Here is a 16676-nt window from a genome sequence, read left to right as displayed (position 1 = left end):
TGCACCTGCACTCTGTGACTGAGGCGGCTGAGGCAGGAGGATCACTTGTGCCCAGGAGTGCAAGGCCAGACTGGGCAACAAAGCGAAGCCCCATCTCAAATCACCAAAGAAAATTAACAATGGCCGCAAGGCTGGGTGGCTGCCCCCCGCCTAGGCGCTTGTGTCTAAGGACATGGAGGACACAGCAGATTAGAGGCTCAGGCCCAGCACCAGGCCGGTCTCCTCCCCAACAGCCCTGGCGGCAGGAGACACTGGGGATGGACACCCTCAGGCAGGGGCTCTTCCAGGTGGACGGGCAGGCGGGAAGATGAGGCGGTGCCAGTGTGAGCTTTATTCCCTGAGCGAGCTACAACCTCCCTCAGACGGGACCAGCACTGCTCTGAGCCTGGCCGGTGCAGGGGTCGCAGGGAACAGGTGGTGGTGGCGGCTCACACGTGCTGCCTGCGGTGGCGCAGAGCCTCGGTGGGTGTGAACAGGAAGTCCTTCTGGCAGGTGTCGCAGTGGTAGGGCCTCTGCAGGGCCGATGGCTTCTGGGGGTGCTCAGGGGCAGCTTCCTCAGCGCCTGCGGGAGGGGAGGCTCTGAGGGGCGCCTGCCGGGCTCCGTCTCTCCACACCTCAGGGAGCCCAGCTTCGCGCCCTCCAGGAAGCCTTCCCCGCTAACCACGCACAGGCTGCACTGTACCCTGCCACCACCAGGGAGACAGAGACGGCAGTCGTGGGCCTCCCAGTCTCCCTGCGGTGTAGGGGACACAGCGGCAGACACTGCAGCACCCCTTGGTGGCAATGAGGGGATGTGACCGAGGCAGACACAGCTGAGGGACAGAGAAAGGAGAAAGGCACTCGGCCATGGAGACACCAAAGAGACAGACACGGGTAGGGACCAGGAGACCAGAGGCAAGAGAGGCAGGAAGTGGGGTGGGGGACCTGGAGGAGCCGCCCCCTTGCCTGGGGCGCCGTCGGGGCCCGTGGTGCAGACACTCTCGTGCGCCATGCGCTCCAGCGGTGTGAGCGGCAGGTGCAGGCCGCAGTGCGGGCAGGTCCAGAAGGTGCGCAGGCAGTCGCTGTACAGGTCCGTGTCACTCTGTGGAGGGCGTGACAGCTCAGTCCCCACGGCTTCCGGGTCTGAGTGGGGGGTCCCAATACCCCATCTCAGGGCAGGGGCTGAGGGGCCAGGAGGTCCACGCTCACTGAGAGGCAGTTATAGGTGAGGAAGCTGGTGACGCTGTAGCCACCCTTGGTGGGGTGTGGGGACAGAGTAGAGCTGCCGAAGAGGCCAGGGAGACTGGGGGTGGCCAGGATGGTCTGGGGTCCCACGTAGAGGTTCTGGGCTTCCAGCCCTGTGAGCCGCCGGAGGCTGTAGGGAACCTAAGGGAGAGACCAGAGAGAGACTCGGAGCTGACACCAGGCACCCGGACCCAGCCGAGCCTGCAGCCGTCCCTATGCATGCACACGGCGGCCTCCTCTCCAAGCTGGGGCCCTGCGCCCGCGCATGCAGAAGGTGCTTAGTAAGCATCTGGCCGAGAATCAGTGCACAGGCATGGCACAGGGCAGTGGCTTCTCCTGGGGCTCCGGGGCCAGGCTCCTCCCTAACCAGCTGTGTGGCCCCAGCTCAGGCACTCAGCCTCTCTGTACCCACGTCCAGAACACCAGGGTGCCACCTGCTACCTTGGTGGCCACGAACTGCAGTAGCTCCCTGCTCAGGGCGGCCACCTCTGTGTGGCTGATGAGTGCAGCCTCATCCTCTTCCTCAAGCCGCTGCCGCTGCCAGGCCTGGTGTGACAGCTGCTGGTCCAGAGCGCTCTCCCAGCGGGCACGGAGGCGTAGGGCAGCTGCCAGAAGCCGGACAGCGCCCTCGCTGTCCACCAGCTGCAGCTCCAGCCAGCCGTCGGCCACCAGGCGGGAGCAGTCACCATTGGTGTCCAGGGACCGGCTGAACAGCAGCAGGGACTGGAGGGGACGGGGCAGGGGACAGGCTGAGCTGAGGTCGGATGCAGAGGCCCTGCCCGGCCATCAGTCCGAGGTTCCCGCCTGTCCACCCCATGTGAGCCATTGAGTCCTACACACACACATCTCCACGCCTACTCTGCCTGGCGGAGAACTAGACCATGTCCCAGCCCCACTGGACTCAGAGAGAAAGACAAGACTCAAGAATGAAAGACAGGGCCTCGGATTTAGCTTAGCGGTTCTGCTGCCTGCCTTGCAAGCGCAAGGTTCTGAGTTCGATCCCCAGAAGTAAAAAAAGAATAAAAAACAGCAAGTGTGGTGGTCCACACTTGTATCCCAGCACTCTGGGAGGCTGAGGCAGGAGGATCACAAGTTCAAGCCCACCCAACTTAGCAAGACCCTGTCTCAAAATAAAACATAAATATGGCTGGTGATGTAGCTCAGTCCAAAGGCCCTGAGTGCAATCCCCAGTACCATAAACAACAACAAAAATGTAGAGCAGATCCTGAAAAGCAGCCATATGAGGGACAGGCACAGTGGGGCGGGAGGGGTGCAGGGAGAGGTGGAGCTGCATGTTCACACAGGGGCTGGATGACATCCAGGCACGAAGCACACACAGGGAGAGCCCTGGCCCCTGGGAAGGGAGGCAGGGGGACTCAGCTGGGGGAGGGGCTGGGGGATGCTATGGAGGGCGCAGGACTGGGGCGTGGTCCGGAGTCCAGGAGGGTCAGTGGACTACTCTGCCCTCTTCCGTGCACATCTGTCAGTGTGGGAATCTGTGGACACCCACCTTGGCCCAGCCACCACCCCCCTCGGTAAGGTGCCCAGGCCTGCCTGGCCCTGCTCCCTCCTCCGGCTTCACCTGCCTCTCTACCTCTCACTGCTCCCCGCCTCCCTTGCGGGCCCTGCCCCACAGCTCCCAGGGTTCACCAACCAAGGGCAGCCCTAGGCCCTTTGCATGTGCTGTCCCTCTGGTGCACTTCCAGAAGAGACCAGTGTGGAGCTGTCCCTTCAGGACCCCGTGCTGCGCTTTCTTGCCCACACCCCGCCTCCTGCACCCCCAGCCCTTCGCCCGTCTCTGCCCAGTCATCCTTGCGGCCTGCAGCCCACATGGAGTCCTCAGAGACCCACCTGGAGGGCTGGGATGCGGACACAGTTTACCAGGTACAGCTTGTTGGTCTCCAGCAGGGAGACGAAGGTGAGGAGCTGGTGCTTGCTGCTCATCTTGTCCTTGTCACCTGCAAGGTTGAGGACAGCTCAGGCCCAGCTCTGCCACATGCACCTGTGCACTCCAGTGCCCCTGCCACTTGGCTACATCATCGGATAAACAATGCCACAGGGGAGACGGTGCCACCCAGGCCCTTTGCCGTGAAGGTACAAACGGGACTGCTGGGGTCCAATGGGGCCACTGTCACTTCACAGGACTGCAGCACTATGGCAATCCAAATAACAGCCCTGGCACTGCTATTCTTAGATGACAGGATGTCTGGGATCTGCTTTAAATGCTCCAGCTGGGCCTGGTGGTGCATTCTGTAATTGCAGCACTCCCTCGGGAGGCTGAGGCAGGAGGATTGCTGTGAGTCTGAGGCAGCCTGGACTACATAGTGAGACCTTGTCCCAACACACACCCCCCCACCAAAAGTTCCAGAAAAAAAAAAGGAATGAGAGAAAAGAAAAAAAAAAACAGAAATAAGACTCTAGAAGGAAGGAAAAAGAATAAAGCGACAGAAGAAAGACAGTAAAACATTGGCCATCCTGGAAGGAGTGCGGGCACAGGGCTTATAGCATGCTGCCTCAATGACATCTGGAGATTTTCAAGATTGAAAAACAGGAAGAGGTAAATGGAGAGGGCTTCACGGTGGTCAGAGGTTTCAGAGAAATGCTTCCAGCTCCCTCGACAGCGTCATCAGTGCCTTCTCTTCTCAGGTTAGTCCAACGCACGGCCGCTCCCATGTGAGGTGGAAGACAGTGCCCGGGGGGAGCTGCTCGGGCCACAGGGCGCTGCTGCCACGACCGGGCCACCTCAGGGAGTGGGGGTGTGGGGATGTGGGTGGGGGCCCCGGGCTGCTGTGTCGCTGTCCCTCAGCCCTGTGTCCTGGCTGGGCTACTGCACCTCGGCTCCCTCCGCCGCCCGTGGCCTCCGGCTCCCACGTGTGCAGCACCTCGGGGCTGCCAGTGAAGACGCAGGTAGGGTGCAGCACTGCGCCCTGCTTTGCCTGGGTGTGGAAAATCTGCAGAGCCCAAGGCGGGCACTGGGGTCAGGGGCACCCAGAGCCGCATCTCCTCCTCCCTGTCCCGGCACCCTCCTCCAGGAAGCCGTGACTCCCACCTTCCACCCCCCTAGGCCTGGTTGCCTGGGCCCTTGGAGCTCCCTGGGAAACCCTGTCCACTCGGGCTGTCTGGGGACAGGTCCTCCTCCCCACAGCCCAGAAGCCCCACAAGGGCAGGGCCGGCATGGTCTCCGTCACTCTCCTGGCACAGAGCTGAAGGACGAGCCCCAAGAGGACCAGGGAGGCGCACCTGGTCCGAGTCCTTGCGGCCACTGTTGAGCGGGTCGGGCACGGCCAGCTGTGGGTAAAGGCCTCGGGCCAGCACCAGCTTGAGCAGGGCCAGCTGCTCCCGGCTCAGCTCCTGGGCTGAGCTGGCGGCTGCCTGCAGCTGCTCCAGGTTGTGCCGGAGCTTAAACTTCACGTCCTGGGGGGACACGGCAGAGGGGGTTCCTGGGGAGCTGCAGGGCAGATGGGCCCAGCCACCTGCAGACTGCTGGCCCAGTGCTGGCCCCTAGAACCCCGCCCCGCTCCTGGAGGCAATGCCAGGGACTCTCGGAGCCCGGGACAGGCCGTGTCTGACCCTCGGAGTCAGGACTGTGGCCCTTCTCCGGCAGACTCCACCAGTCCTCCAAGCCCACCTGGATGTCCACGCTGTCACTGGCACCCTGGGCAGCAGGGCCAGCACGGTCCTCGTCACTGGAGCCGTCGTCAGCCTCCTCCTGCAGCCGCAGCACCTTGCGCCGGCGGCCCTTGCCCTCCTCATGCTGCCGCTTCAGCTGGTGCAGGGCCCGGCGCTCCCGGCGCTGCTGCAGCCGACTGTAGCTGTCCCGCGGCCTGACCACCTGGGCCCCAGCCTGCAGCCCGTGGTCCTCCAGCAGCTCCTGAGGACAAGAGGGGACCGGCAGGGTGGGGTGAGCGGGTCCCCTCCCAGGGCCACCTTGCAGGGCTTGGGGCAGAGGGGACAGTCCAAGGACTGCCCCGCACACCAGGCACGAAGCAGTCCCAGGAAGAGTGCTGGGGTTGGCGCCGGCCTGGGAGCACCCGAGGGACACAGGAGAGGGCAGGGCGGCTGCTCCCCAGTGTCCTCTTCCTACAGTTGTCTCAGGCTCTGGTCACAGTCCCTACCGCCCCTCAGCCCAGGGAGCCCCTGCTGGGCCCCACCCAGGGCTCTGAGTCAGAATCTCAGGGCGGGGTGGGCTGGGACTCTTCCGTCACACAGACCCTGGAGTGACAGAGGCACAGGAGACCCGTGTCCCTCCTCCCTTCCTCCCCACCTCACCCGTCACAGCCCTTGAGTGATGCAGTCTGCCAGGCGACTTCCCCATGAGCCCACCCAACGGTGGACGTGGAACACTGGGTGCATGTGTGCGTGTGCTAGTGTGTGCATGTGTGCTAGCACGTGTGTGGAGTGTGTGAAAGGGAACACACTTTCCCCTGGATTCTCAAAGTGCCTAGGGCCCACCCCAGATTGAAGCGCTGCTCTAGCTATGGACATCGAGAGACAGCGTGGTCAGGACATCTGCAGTCCCCAACCCGGATGTGCCAGAAACTGCGAGGTGGCGGGGTTTGGTCAGGTTTCCCCCTCTAAGCCTCTGCTGCAATCACAGGCAATTGGTTCACACCACGGCCCCAGCTGCTCGGCAGCAGGGTTTTCTCCATTACAAAACAGAGTCACCCTGGCGTATTAACTAATCCTGTGGGTTTGGGAGGAGCCACCTGTGACAGAAACCTGTCCCCACCCGGAAGAGAACACACAGGTGCTGCTCAGGCTCCCAACCCTCAGAGGGGAAGCCCCACCAGCCTCCCTGACGCCCAGGGCACTGGGCTGTGCTGAGGGTGGCAGCGCAGGCCCCAGGTCACCTTGAACTGGCGTCGCAGGTTGGCCATCTCATACAGCCGATGCTCCTCCACGCCCCGGCGGCGGCACCACTTGCGAGAGATCCTGCTGTGCTCAGCCTTCACCTGGGGGAGGGCAGCGGGAAGTGAGGGCCTGGCCAACTGGGCACTGTGGGGACTGCGGCCACCATGGCCAGGGCACCCCACCAGCACCGACTCCACAAGGGAGGGCAGGCTGGAGGCCGGCCTCGGGGCCCTGCACTGCCACTGAGTGGGGACAAGGCTGTCTCTGCACTGAATGGAGCACCTGGATGGGCAGGGACGGTAGTGCCCAGCACTCTGGGGAGGTGGCTGGGCTGCTCATCACTCTTTAAAGACCTGGGTCCCTCCCAACCCTGGGCCCGGGTGTATTCCGTCCCTCGGACAGTGGCATGAACAGTGGGGACCAGGCCTCTCCAGACAGCCCCACCAGGAGGGCTCGAGGTCCTCCCTGGGGCACAAGGAACAGCCACAGCAGCAGGGGTCGCTGAGGTGGGGGGATGGCACCCAGCCAGGCAGACAGGTGGAGGGGCCCCAGCTCCAGCCTCACCTGCACCCAGGCATTGAAGACATTGAAGAGCGTGAAGGGGTCGCCCTGGTCACTCTCCAGGGGCCGGCGTGCTGCCGCGCACTCCAGGCTGCTCTGGGCACTGCGCGTGAAAGGCGACTGCACACTGAGAGCAGCGGCAATGGTGAGCACTGGCTCCACCAGGCTGAACGTGGAACCCAGGATCAGCATCTTCCCTGTGGGTGGCACTGCCTCAACCTCCGGCCCAGCCCTCTCACCCCAGCCTACCTCACCTGCAGAGGCCTGGGAGCCGGGTGAGCAGGTTCAAAGCCACACGCCAGGCCTTCTGGGCAAGAACCAGGTCTCCCCATCTGTCAGCAGGAAGGGACCCCAGCCCTGCCTCCAGGCCCATGGGGCTCTGCTGGCTGCCAGCCATGACTGTCAGCTCTGCTTCATCCACAGCTGACAGACGCCCAGGTATCCCGGCCCCTCCTGGACTTGATTTTCCTCCCAACACTTTTTTTTCTTCTGTTTTCAGAGCTGCAGATTGAACCAAGGACCTCACCCCTGAGCTATGTTTTCAGGCCTTTGTTTAAATTTTCAGACATGGTCTTGCTGAGACACTAAATTGACCAGACTGAGTTCAAACTTGAAATCCTCCTGTCTCAGCCTCCTAGAGTGCTAAGACTACAGGTGCATGTCACCATGCCCAGTTCCGACACTCTTTAGACCTGCCCCAGTGAGGGGAGGACAAAGCAAGAGTGGAGCAGGAGCCACATGAGTGGCCGAGAGGGACCCCAGCAAAGGCGTGGGCTTCCGCAGGGGTCACATGGACAGGGCGGGGTGTGAGGACCCAGGGTGCGTCCTCACCGATCACCACGTCCACGGGCAGCTGGGCCAGCAGACAGCCGATAGGCGTGAGGGCCTCAGAGGCGTCCAGCGCGCCCTGGTCCCGGAGGTACAGGATGGCGGTCTCCAGGCTGGCAGGGGGCGGCGGCTCGATGAAGGGGAAGGTACGTGGGTCCCCCACACTCATGCTCTTCATCTGCAAGCCAGAAGCAGAGCCCCTGGGATTGGGAACACGTGAGCCACTTCGGGCAAGGGGCAGGCAGGCTGGGAAGCTTCTCTGCCAGGTCCACCGAGAGGAGGTGGGGAGGGGGCCGTGGCGGTCTCTGTGCCCCATACCTGCCCCAGCCACCTTCGCTGTGGACTGGGGGACAGATCTACGTGGGCCCAGGCGCAGTGACTGTGCAATAAGCACGTGAGCCAGGCCCGTCGGGAAACGTCTCCGGATAGCACTGGTCACACTGGGTGGACACAGGGCCCAGTTCTGCTGAGGAGAGGGGCCAGGGCCTCCAGGCTGAGGTTCTCAGAGCCCTAACGTTTAGACCTATGAAGAAGGGCTGCTCCCTGCTTCTGCTTCCACTTCTGGAGGTGAAGGGGAGGAAGTGATGGCCATGGCTGCCAGAGCCACCTGGCATTCACCCACCGTTCCTGACTGTGTGATTTGGGGAGAATCACCCATATAGTAAGATAAGGTTATCTACTTATCAAGTTTGTTGTTGCTGGTTTTTTGGGGGGTTTTTTTTTTGGCTATTTGTTTTTTGAGATAAGGTCTCACTAGGTAGCCCAGGCTGGCCTTGAACTCTTGGCAATTCTCCTGCCTCAGCCTCACGAGTGCTGGGATTACAGGTGTGCCCCACCACAGACAGCTATAGTTTTGAGTGGAGCACAAGTTTTATATACATAAAACACATAGAAAAGTGCTGGGCCCCAGTGAGCTCCAGGTCATTTCTTTTTAACATCATCCTAAGAGCTGCTCATAGAGTGAGGCTGGAGAGCCCCCACCCATGGTACCTCACCCACTCTCAAAACCGAATCTGGGGCCTCGGGCTTTCCCTATGAGGAAGAGCAGATTCCCTGCACCCCACAAGCCAGGTCATTTTCACTGGCAGCTCAAGTCCCAAGGGGTCAGAGAACCCACACAGTAGACAGCCAGAATCGCAATCGTCCACAGCCTGGGCTGGGGCTGCAGATGGTACTGGAGCCCTTACCCATCCTGCGTGGGTCCTACGTTGTACCCAGCATCCAAGAGCAAAACCAAACAAAAGCCAAAGCCACTTCCTGTTGGGTTTCTGGTTACAGCTGCAAGCATTCTCAGTCACAGCTCATGCCATGATTAATCTCCCCTCAGCCAGGTTTCGACCTCCAGAAGAGATGACATCATCTCTGTGGCTGGCCCGTCATAATGCTCCTGCCCTGCACTGCACTGCAGTTCTGACCCATCCGCACACCGCCACTCTTCCCTGGCACCAGCGGTCAGGATGCAGACCCTCCCGCCCTGGACTCACCTGCAGCACCAGTGCATCCAGGGCCACCCTCCGGATTTCAGGGACTGGGTAGGGGGCGAAGGCGTCATAGTCAGACTCGGCGTAGAGGCGGTAGCAGACACCAGGGCCTGTGCGGCCTGCCCGGCCCTTGCGTTGCTCAGCGCTGGCCTGGCTAATCCAGAACTCTTGCAGCCGCTGCAGCTTGGCCTGTGGGTCGTAGCTCATCTCCTTCACCTTCCCTGTGGGACAGGGTGGAGGGGACACTGGGACCCCACCCTCACTTCTCCCTCTTCTGCTTCCTGGCCAGGAGGCGAGCAGTTTTCATAGGAAGCTCCCTTTCACTCATTTTCTCAAGTCTACTACCTGGGAAGCTCGGTCACCTGACACACTGGGCCAAGATCCGCCACATGTGGCAGGGCAACGGGCAGGGGCATGGTCAGGATCAAAGGACAGGATGGAACAGGACAGCGTGTTTTACTCACTGTAAGACCAACTGTTCTCAAGTTTTAGCATCTGTAAAAATGGGATGCATCTTAAAACTGAGAATGAGTCAGGGCTTAACTCATGGCACCTTAATCACTTAAACCCTAATCCTAACCCTTAAACACTTCATCATGGAATGGGAGCCTCTGGGATGTTGTGCTGTCACCACCGCCCTAGCGTGAATGCAGTAAGGAGCTGCCAACATCCAGTGCTCACTCTGCTCACAAAGGGGCAGTCCTTACCGGAGTCCAAGACAAAGCGGATCCCGTCGATGGTGACCGAAGTCTCTGCGATGTTGGTGGAGAGGATGCATTTCCGGACTCCAGGAGGGGCCACATCGAACACCTGGGGAGGGAGGAGGCACAGGGACTGACAGACCTGGCTGCCTTGTCCAGTGGCCCTCAAGTGTCCCTTGGGCCCCTCCCACCTCTGCTCCCCTGTGGCCTTGGCATCCTCTGCTGGGCCTTCCCCTCCCAAGCCCCACTCCACACAGCTGACATCCACCTCCCCTGGGCTGTCCTAGCCCAGCCTCCCCTGCAGCCCCCGGAACATCTTCAACCTTTTTTTTTTTTTTGGTACCAGGGATCAAACTCAGGACCTTACACTTGCGAGGCAGGCACCAGACCCACTGAGCTAAATCCCTGGCCCCTCTTCAACCTTTCTTGATGCCTCCCTCTCCCCAAGCCCCAGCGCCTCCTGGGCCCAGGCCTCACCTTTCCCACTCTGACCCTGCACCAGCTCCCCCTCCACCCTCTGTCCTCAAATCCTCAGATGCATCTCCCACCCAGCAGGCAGGTGGAGGCCTGCTCGAGCACACTGGGCAAATGTGGCCCCCTCCCATGGCTCCCAGTGCTCCTGGGACAAAGCCAAGGCACCACACTGCAACTCTGCACCTGTGAATCACCCTGGTCCGACACAGAGCTGCCCTTGACCCCCACCTCCCTAGCTGCCTGGCCTGCCTTTCTCGGGATACCTTGTCCTGGTCGGCCACGGAGAGCGTGCTGTGCAGTGGGAGCACCACCCAGCGCTGCGTGTGGATGGCATAGGTCTGGGCGGCCTCCAGCACGGCACTGATCTCTGCCATGCCGCTGAGGAAGACCAGGAGGTCCCCACGCTCCTCAGGCGGGTATTTACTGTCAATGGCCTCCAGCACCCTCAGGAAGGGCCGCGGGTCCAACTTCTCAGTCTTGGAGGCTGTCTGCTCGGCCTCCTGTGGCTGGTAAATGACCTGAGACGAGACAGCCCCGGGCAGGGCACAGCCATCACTCAGCACAGAGCAACAGTGTGGGGACCTTGGCTGGCAGGGGAAGACACAAGGGTGGCAGAAGGCACTCTCCAAGTGCAGGATGCAGGAGGAGGAGATGAAGGGACAAAGCAGCAAGGCTTCTGGAGCACTGGCAATGGCTGATTTCTAAAAATCTGGGTGCCAGCTACAAAGACGTACTTAAGCTATGAAAATTCATTGAGCTAAACACTTATGATATGTGCATTCTCTCAAATTTAAAGTAGGATCACTGCAACCAGAAAAAAGAATTTCTAAGTAGTAGAACCCTGATTAAAGCCCTGAAGATCATTCCTTGGGAAGTGTCTCATTCCTTTTTCACGGGTGCTTCTATGATTGATTCATGGACATTCCAAACTGGAAGCCACAAGTGACAGTGAAGCCCTTCCTGCAAGCTGTGACTATGCAGACAAGGACAGCTCCCTAGGATAGTGGTCCTCAGTGGGGTGGTTTTGCTACCAGAGGAGATGTGACGGTGTCTGGAGACACTCTTGGCTGTCACAACTGGGGAGGAGAACGCAGCTGGCATTTAAAATTACAGCCCAGGGGTGCTGCTAAACATCCAAACACCAGGACAGCCCGAATGTCAATACGGCCCACTGAGAAACCCTGCCTGGGGAGGTAGGAGAGAAATGGAGGAGCCGGTGTCCCTGGAAGACCACAGAACAGAGCTGCCTACCAGCCTGGCATGGCAGGTTCTGTTTTTGTTTTCTTGTCTTTTTTTTTTTTTTTGGTTCTGAGGATCAAACTTGGGACCTTGCACTTTCAAGGCGGAAACACTGAGGTAAATCCCCGGTCCTGTTTTCTTGTCTTTTTTGAGACAGGGTCTCACTATGTAGCCCAGATTGGCCTTGAACTCACAGCAATCCTCCTGCCTCAGCCTCCTGAGTGCTGGGATTTACAGGTATGCACTGTCTCATCTGGTCATCAGATTTTTTAAAAAGAGAAATGTCTACCTTTTGTGGGCCTTTGTGTTTGGAGGTCTCTGTTACAGCAGTTAGCAGTTCTTACAGAGCTTTCACTCTAATAAGCACTTAGCATTCTGTGCGCTAATGCACGTGGTCAAAAGCTTTTCAAACAGCAGCCCTGAAAAGGAGGAGCCAGGAGGCAGTGGCAGAGGGGCGACCTCCTGGGTGGCGGGGACCAGGCGGCAGGCTGGGGACACTGACCGTGATGGGGAAGAGCCGCCCGGGCACCTGCACCACGGGCGCATTGCCGAAGTAGCTGGAGAAGAGCTCGATGTTGATGGTGGCCGACATGAGGATGACCTTAAGGTCAGGCCTCGTGGGCAGCAGGCGCCGCAGGACGCCCAGGAGGAAGTCGCTGTGCAGCTGCCGCTCGTGGACCTCATCCACGATCAGGACGTTGTACTGGGGCAGGCTGGGCTCGTGCTGGATCTGCCGCAGGAGCAGCCCCACCGTCAGGAACACGATCTTGGTGGCCACCGAGCGCGTGCTTTCAAAGCGGATCTGGTAGCCGACCTGGGGTGGGAGGAAGGTGCCAGGGTCAGGAGGGGACCCTGGGCCAGGCCACTGGACCCCACCCAGCCTGACATAGAAATCCAAGCCCATGGCAGCCCAACCTGTCACTCTGGAGCCCAGTGGGCTTCGGTCTGAATCCCAGCACTGCCACTTAACGCCACTGGCCCTGGGCAAACAGCGAGAATTACATGTGACACAGTGCTACCTGGTGTATAACAGCATTAATCGTAACAGTAATAATTCCATGTCTTCCTTTTGGTGTTTACTGAGCAACAGAAGCTACCCTATGTGCTTTACACTCGTTTCATCCTCACAACTGCCACTGCCGTAAGAATTATCATCCTGATTTCAGGGAGGGGAAAACTGATTATCATCCAAGATAACATGGCTAAAAAAAGATATTCAGAGGAAAGGTATCGTAACCCCTCCTTCACATCACACACTCACAAATCAATTTTAGATGAACTGTAGTTCTAAATGGAAAAGTTCTTGCAAAAGTACTGGAGAACTTCCTTATGACCTTAAAATAGGCAAAATTTCATCCAGGGATGGTGGCACATGCCTGTAATCCCAGCAGCCAAGAGGCCGAGGCAGGAGGACAGCCACAAGTTCGAGGCCAGCCTGGGTTACATAGCCAGACCCTGCCTCAAAAATAATCTGTGGCAGGGCGGGGCATTTAGCTCAGTGGCAGCACACCTGCCTCACAAGTGCAAGGTCCTGAGTTCGATCCTCATACCAAAAAAAAAAAACAACAAAAAACCCCACAACACAACATTTGTAAGTGGTAGAACCAGAACTGGAACCCTAGAGGTCATCATTAAGAAAGGGTTGGGGAGCCTGGGGATTTAGCTCAGTGGTTTTGCCACCTGCTGTGCAAGTGCAAGGACCAGAGTTCGATCCCCAGTACCAAAAAAAAGAAAGGGTTGGGGGCTGGGGACGTAGCTCAGTGGCGCTGTTACCTGCCTTGCAAGTGCAAGGTCCTGAGTTCGATCCCTGGTACTGGGGAAAAAAAAAAAGGGTTGGGCTGGGGATTCAGCTTAGTGGTTTCACCGCCTGCTGCACATGTCCAAGGACCTGAGTTCAATCCCCGGTACCAAAAAAAAAGAATTTTGTGGGCTGGGCACGATGGAGCATACCTGTGATCCCAGCACTTGGGAGGCTGAGGCCGGAGGGTCACTGTGAGTTCGAGGCCAACCTGGACTACATGGTGAGACTATGTCTCAAAAAACCAAATAAATAAATATAATGAATTTTTTAAAGGCCTGTTCAGAAAAACGACTGCCGAACATTTATGTTTCTTACTTTTTGCTGTTAAAGTACTGTACTAAGCAACTGTAAAGTGCTGTACTAGCACCTTTGTCATCTGAACCAATACAAGCCAATCTGTAGCTAGTGCTCCAGAATGATTGTCTCCAGGTCAAAGGGCAGCAGCTTGGCTTAACGACATTGCCACATGCACAACCAACTTAGCACCCAGCATCGCCCTGCAGCGACTGGCACCTGGTCCCTCCCACTCACCTGAGATCCATACTGACTGAGGCTCTCGAAGCCAACGCGCTTGGCCAGTGAGACGCAGGCAATTCGCCGGGGCTGGGTGCAGGCAACATGGCTAAAGCCGCCAGCCAGCAAGTACTGGGGTACCTGGGTGGACTTGCCACACCCTGTGTCCCCGGCCACCACCACCACCTGGTGCTGCTTCAGCATCTGCAGGATTCGGTTCCTGTACTGGGCGATGGGAAGGGCAGCCCGCTCCCGCTGCAGCTTGGCCAGCCGCCCAAATGCCTGCTTCTGGCTGAAGTCCAGGTAGTGCAGCAGGGCCTGGCGGAACTCAGACACGCGTTCCGGGGGCAGGCGACTGCCCAGCCTCCGGGTGCTCCATGCATCGGGGCCAAGCACAGAGAGGTTGATGCGGTAGCGGGGATCGTAAGTGCGAGGCAGGTCGGCCAGGGCCGGGATGCAGTGTTGGGGAGGTCTGGGGTCTTTTTCCTCCTTCTTGGAGGTCTTGAGATTCTGGAATCGCTGCAGGCGTTCAAAGAAGGCCCAGAACTTCTGGCACTCCTCAGAGCCCTGGCGGATGTAATCCTCATCGCCGAAGAAGGCGTCCTCAAAGAGGCCACGTGTCTCTGGACAATCCCAGTCCCATCTCTCCCAGGCCTCTTCCTCGCTGGGAGGCCAGCGGTGGTCTCGGTGACCCCTCCCCTCCCTGGTCCTGGGAGGAGCCATGCTGTGACCCACAACGTTGTCACGAAGTGGGCCTTGGTTCTGATCACCTGGGCCCGATTTTTTCATCCATCCCCGTATGCAACAGTAACAGGGCGGCCCTACAAATAAGGAACCACTTTCTCTTCAAAGAGCTGATTTTCCTCCTTTCCTGGTAGCGATTACCACACAGGTGATGGACACTGTAGGTATGGAAGGGCCTGGCTCAGCTAGTGAGATTCAGGACTCCTGAAGCGACCTCAAGGAGGGACACAAGTTCATCCTGGGTTTCAGGCCCTAGACACTTGGGGGAGAGGACAGAAGACATCCATTCATTCTCAGAACTAACTACCACACATCTGTTTCTCAAGCACTGGGCCAGGAAAAGGAGGTAATAAGACTACCTGAGCCCTCAGTTAGCTGCAGCCACACATGAGAGAGACATACACCACAGCGGCTAAGGCTGTGCTAAAGGAGCCCAACTGTGCGTGCCTGGGCTTAGGAACCAGGAAAGGACACCAAGGAGAGGATCCTTCACCTGAGACCTGAAGGAAGTCCAGCAAAGGGAGGACCCAGGGAGACACAGCCTTGCAGGCCACGGTCCCAGCGACGGTTGCTAAGCAGCCCCATCCTCCTAATAGCAAGGCACCCCCCAGACCCCCATGATCCAGTCACTTTTCAAAAGCCCCACCTATGAGCACAGGAAGCTCTAGGGGCCACCTAGATATAAACCCCAACAGGCAGCTAACACAGGAGGCGTGATACAGTGAAGAGAGACAAAGGGTTCTTAGCCCGGGGTCTGCAAGTTCAGGACACTGGAAGCCCTTGAAATACATGGAAAACTTTATTATTGTTATATCTCCATATGTTTTGCCTAGCATATTCCCCAGGCCCTCCTTTTTAACAGTGTCCATCTTCTTTCCTTCATTTCCACATGGTCCTGTAGGCCTCTGAGTCTGTACTAGTTGGGCAGGGACAAAGGCCTAAGCAATCACAGTACTCTACTTTCCCCTTAATCAGTAACTGGTCTGGGAAGTGGACACATGACCCAGTCAGACCCAATCGGGGCTCATCTCTGACATTCACACCTGGTTATTAGGAGGGAAAGGCTTTATTTTAACTAGGCAAGTTTGATATAAACCTGATGCCCCTTGTAGTAGTAACTCTGGAGAGTTCTAGACTTTCCCAGAAATCCACCCTAGAGAAACCCTGCATAGGGCACAATGGGGCACACACACACAAGGGTGGTCCAGCTCTGGAAGATGGGTGTGGTAGAAGCTTGGTAACATCATTTAATGGTCACACTTCTTGGCTACACAAAAAAATGCCTTTTTGCTTAAAAGTTGGGTTCTTGATTCTCATTTGAAAGATCCCTAAATAATAAAAAAGCATACTGCCAGGCATGGTGGTGTACACCTGTAATCCCAGCACTTGGGAGGTGAGGCAGGAGGATTGCCACAAATTTGATGCCAGCCTGGGATACACAGTGAGTTTAAGGCCAGCCTGAAGTACACAGCCAGACCCTGTCTCAAAAAGCACCCCCCCCCAAAAAACCTTGTATACGCAATATTCTGGGGGGAAACTTATTACTCAGATTTTTGTTTTGCGAGTCTATTTAGTCCTGGCTCGGTCAAACTCATGGCAATCTTCCTGCCTCCCAAATGCTGAGATTACAGGTGTACTGTGTGCACAACCACACTTGGCTAGGTTTTGTGGTACTGAGGACTGAACCCAGGGCCTTTTCACTGAGTTACATCCCCAGTCTGCTTTATTGTGACACCGGGTCTTGCCAAATCGCTAAACTGCCCGGGCTGGACTCAAGCTTAGGATCCTCCTGCCTCAGCCTCCGGAATGCTGGACACAGCGCGCGCCGCGGCTTCCTCGCTCTCCGCTCCCCTCTGCTCTCCATCTCCCGCCTCCCGGTCCCTCAGCTTCGGGAGCGGCTTTTCTCGCCTCCGTTTCCTCCAACGTGGAGTCACGGGACCCCAGGCGCTCTCAGGGCCGCGTGGGCGTCTCCGTCGGCTCCCGCCGGACCTCGGGTTCCTCCCTCCCGGTTTCTCCTCCCAGTCTCCCCTCTCGGGGACCGCTCCTAGGCTACTACGACCCGGCGCCGCGTCCCACTCCCACCGCCGCCACCTCAGAACCGCGCGCCCCGCCCCCTCACCTCACCGACGGGCGCCGCCGAATCAACTTCCGGTCCCAAGCACCCCTCGTGCGCACGAGCCAGCCCTGCGCCTGCGCACGCCGATCCCATGGCCCGACCCCGCCCCGCCGCTGACGGAATAGCCAATGGGGAGCGGCGGG

At 58.6% G+C, this 16676-nt stretch overlaps 1 protein-coding gene across 4 annotated transcripts; it reads right to left on the bottom strand.

The window, feature by feature from the left end:
• Window positions 1-311: 311 nt before the first annotated feature.
• Window positions 312-16628, bottom strand: Dhx34 (DExH-box helicase 34). Of its 4 annotated transcripts, none has more exons than XM_004867060.4 (17): window positions 16537-16628; window positions 13692-14676; window positions 11862-12173; window positions 10384-10638; window positions 9653-9755; window positions 8949-9166; window positions 7468-7642; window positions 6640-6833; window positions 6075-6176; window positions 4853-5095; window positions 4465-4638; window positions 4058-4175; window positions 3076-3182; window positions 1666-1947; window positions 1189-1365; window positions 925-1081; window positions 312-562 (listed from the first exon to the last, which is right to left on the bottom strand). In XM_004867060.4, the coding sequence occupies exons 2-17, from the start codon at window positions 14460-14462 to the stop codon at window positions 429-431; spliced, it is 3522 nt and encodes a 1173-aa protein (XP_004867117.2). In that variant the 5' UTR covers window positions 14463-14676; window positions 16537-16628; the 3' UTR covers window positions 312-428. The 4 variants fall into 4 exon arrangements, with proteins under 4 accessions (XP_004867117.2, XP_004867118.2, XP_004867115.2 ...); XM_004867061.4 differs by having other exon boundaries at window positions 946-1081; XM_004867058.3 differs by having other exon boundaries at window positions 312-1081.
• Between the last annotated feature and the right edge of the window lie 48 nt (window positions 16629-16676).

Source organism: Heterocephalus glaber, unplaced genomic scaffold (assembly GCF_053883595.1).
Source record: "Heterocephalus glaber isolate CG9 unplaced genomic scaffold, H.glaber_assembly_v1.0 deba00001744, whole genome shotgun sequence".
NCBI lineage: Eukaryota > Metazoa > Chordata > Mammalia > Rodentia > Bathyergidae > Heterocephalus > Heterocephalus glaber.
The sequence above is the reverse complement of the archived record's forward strand: the minus strand, read 5'-3'. Positions and strand labels throughout refer to the sequence as shown.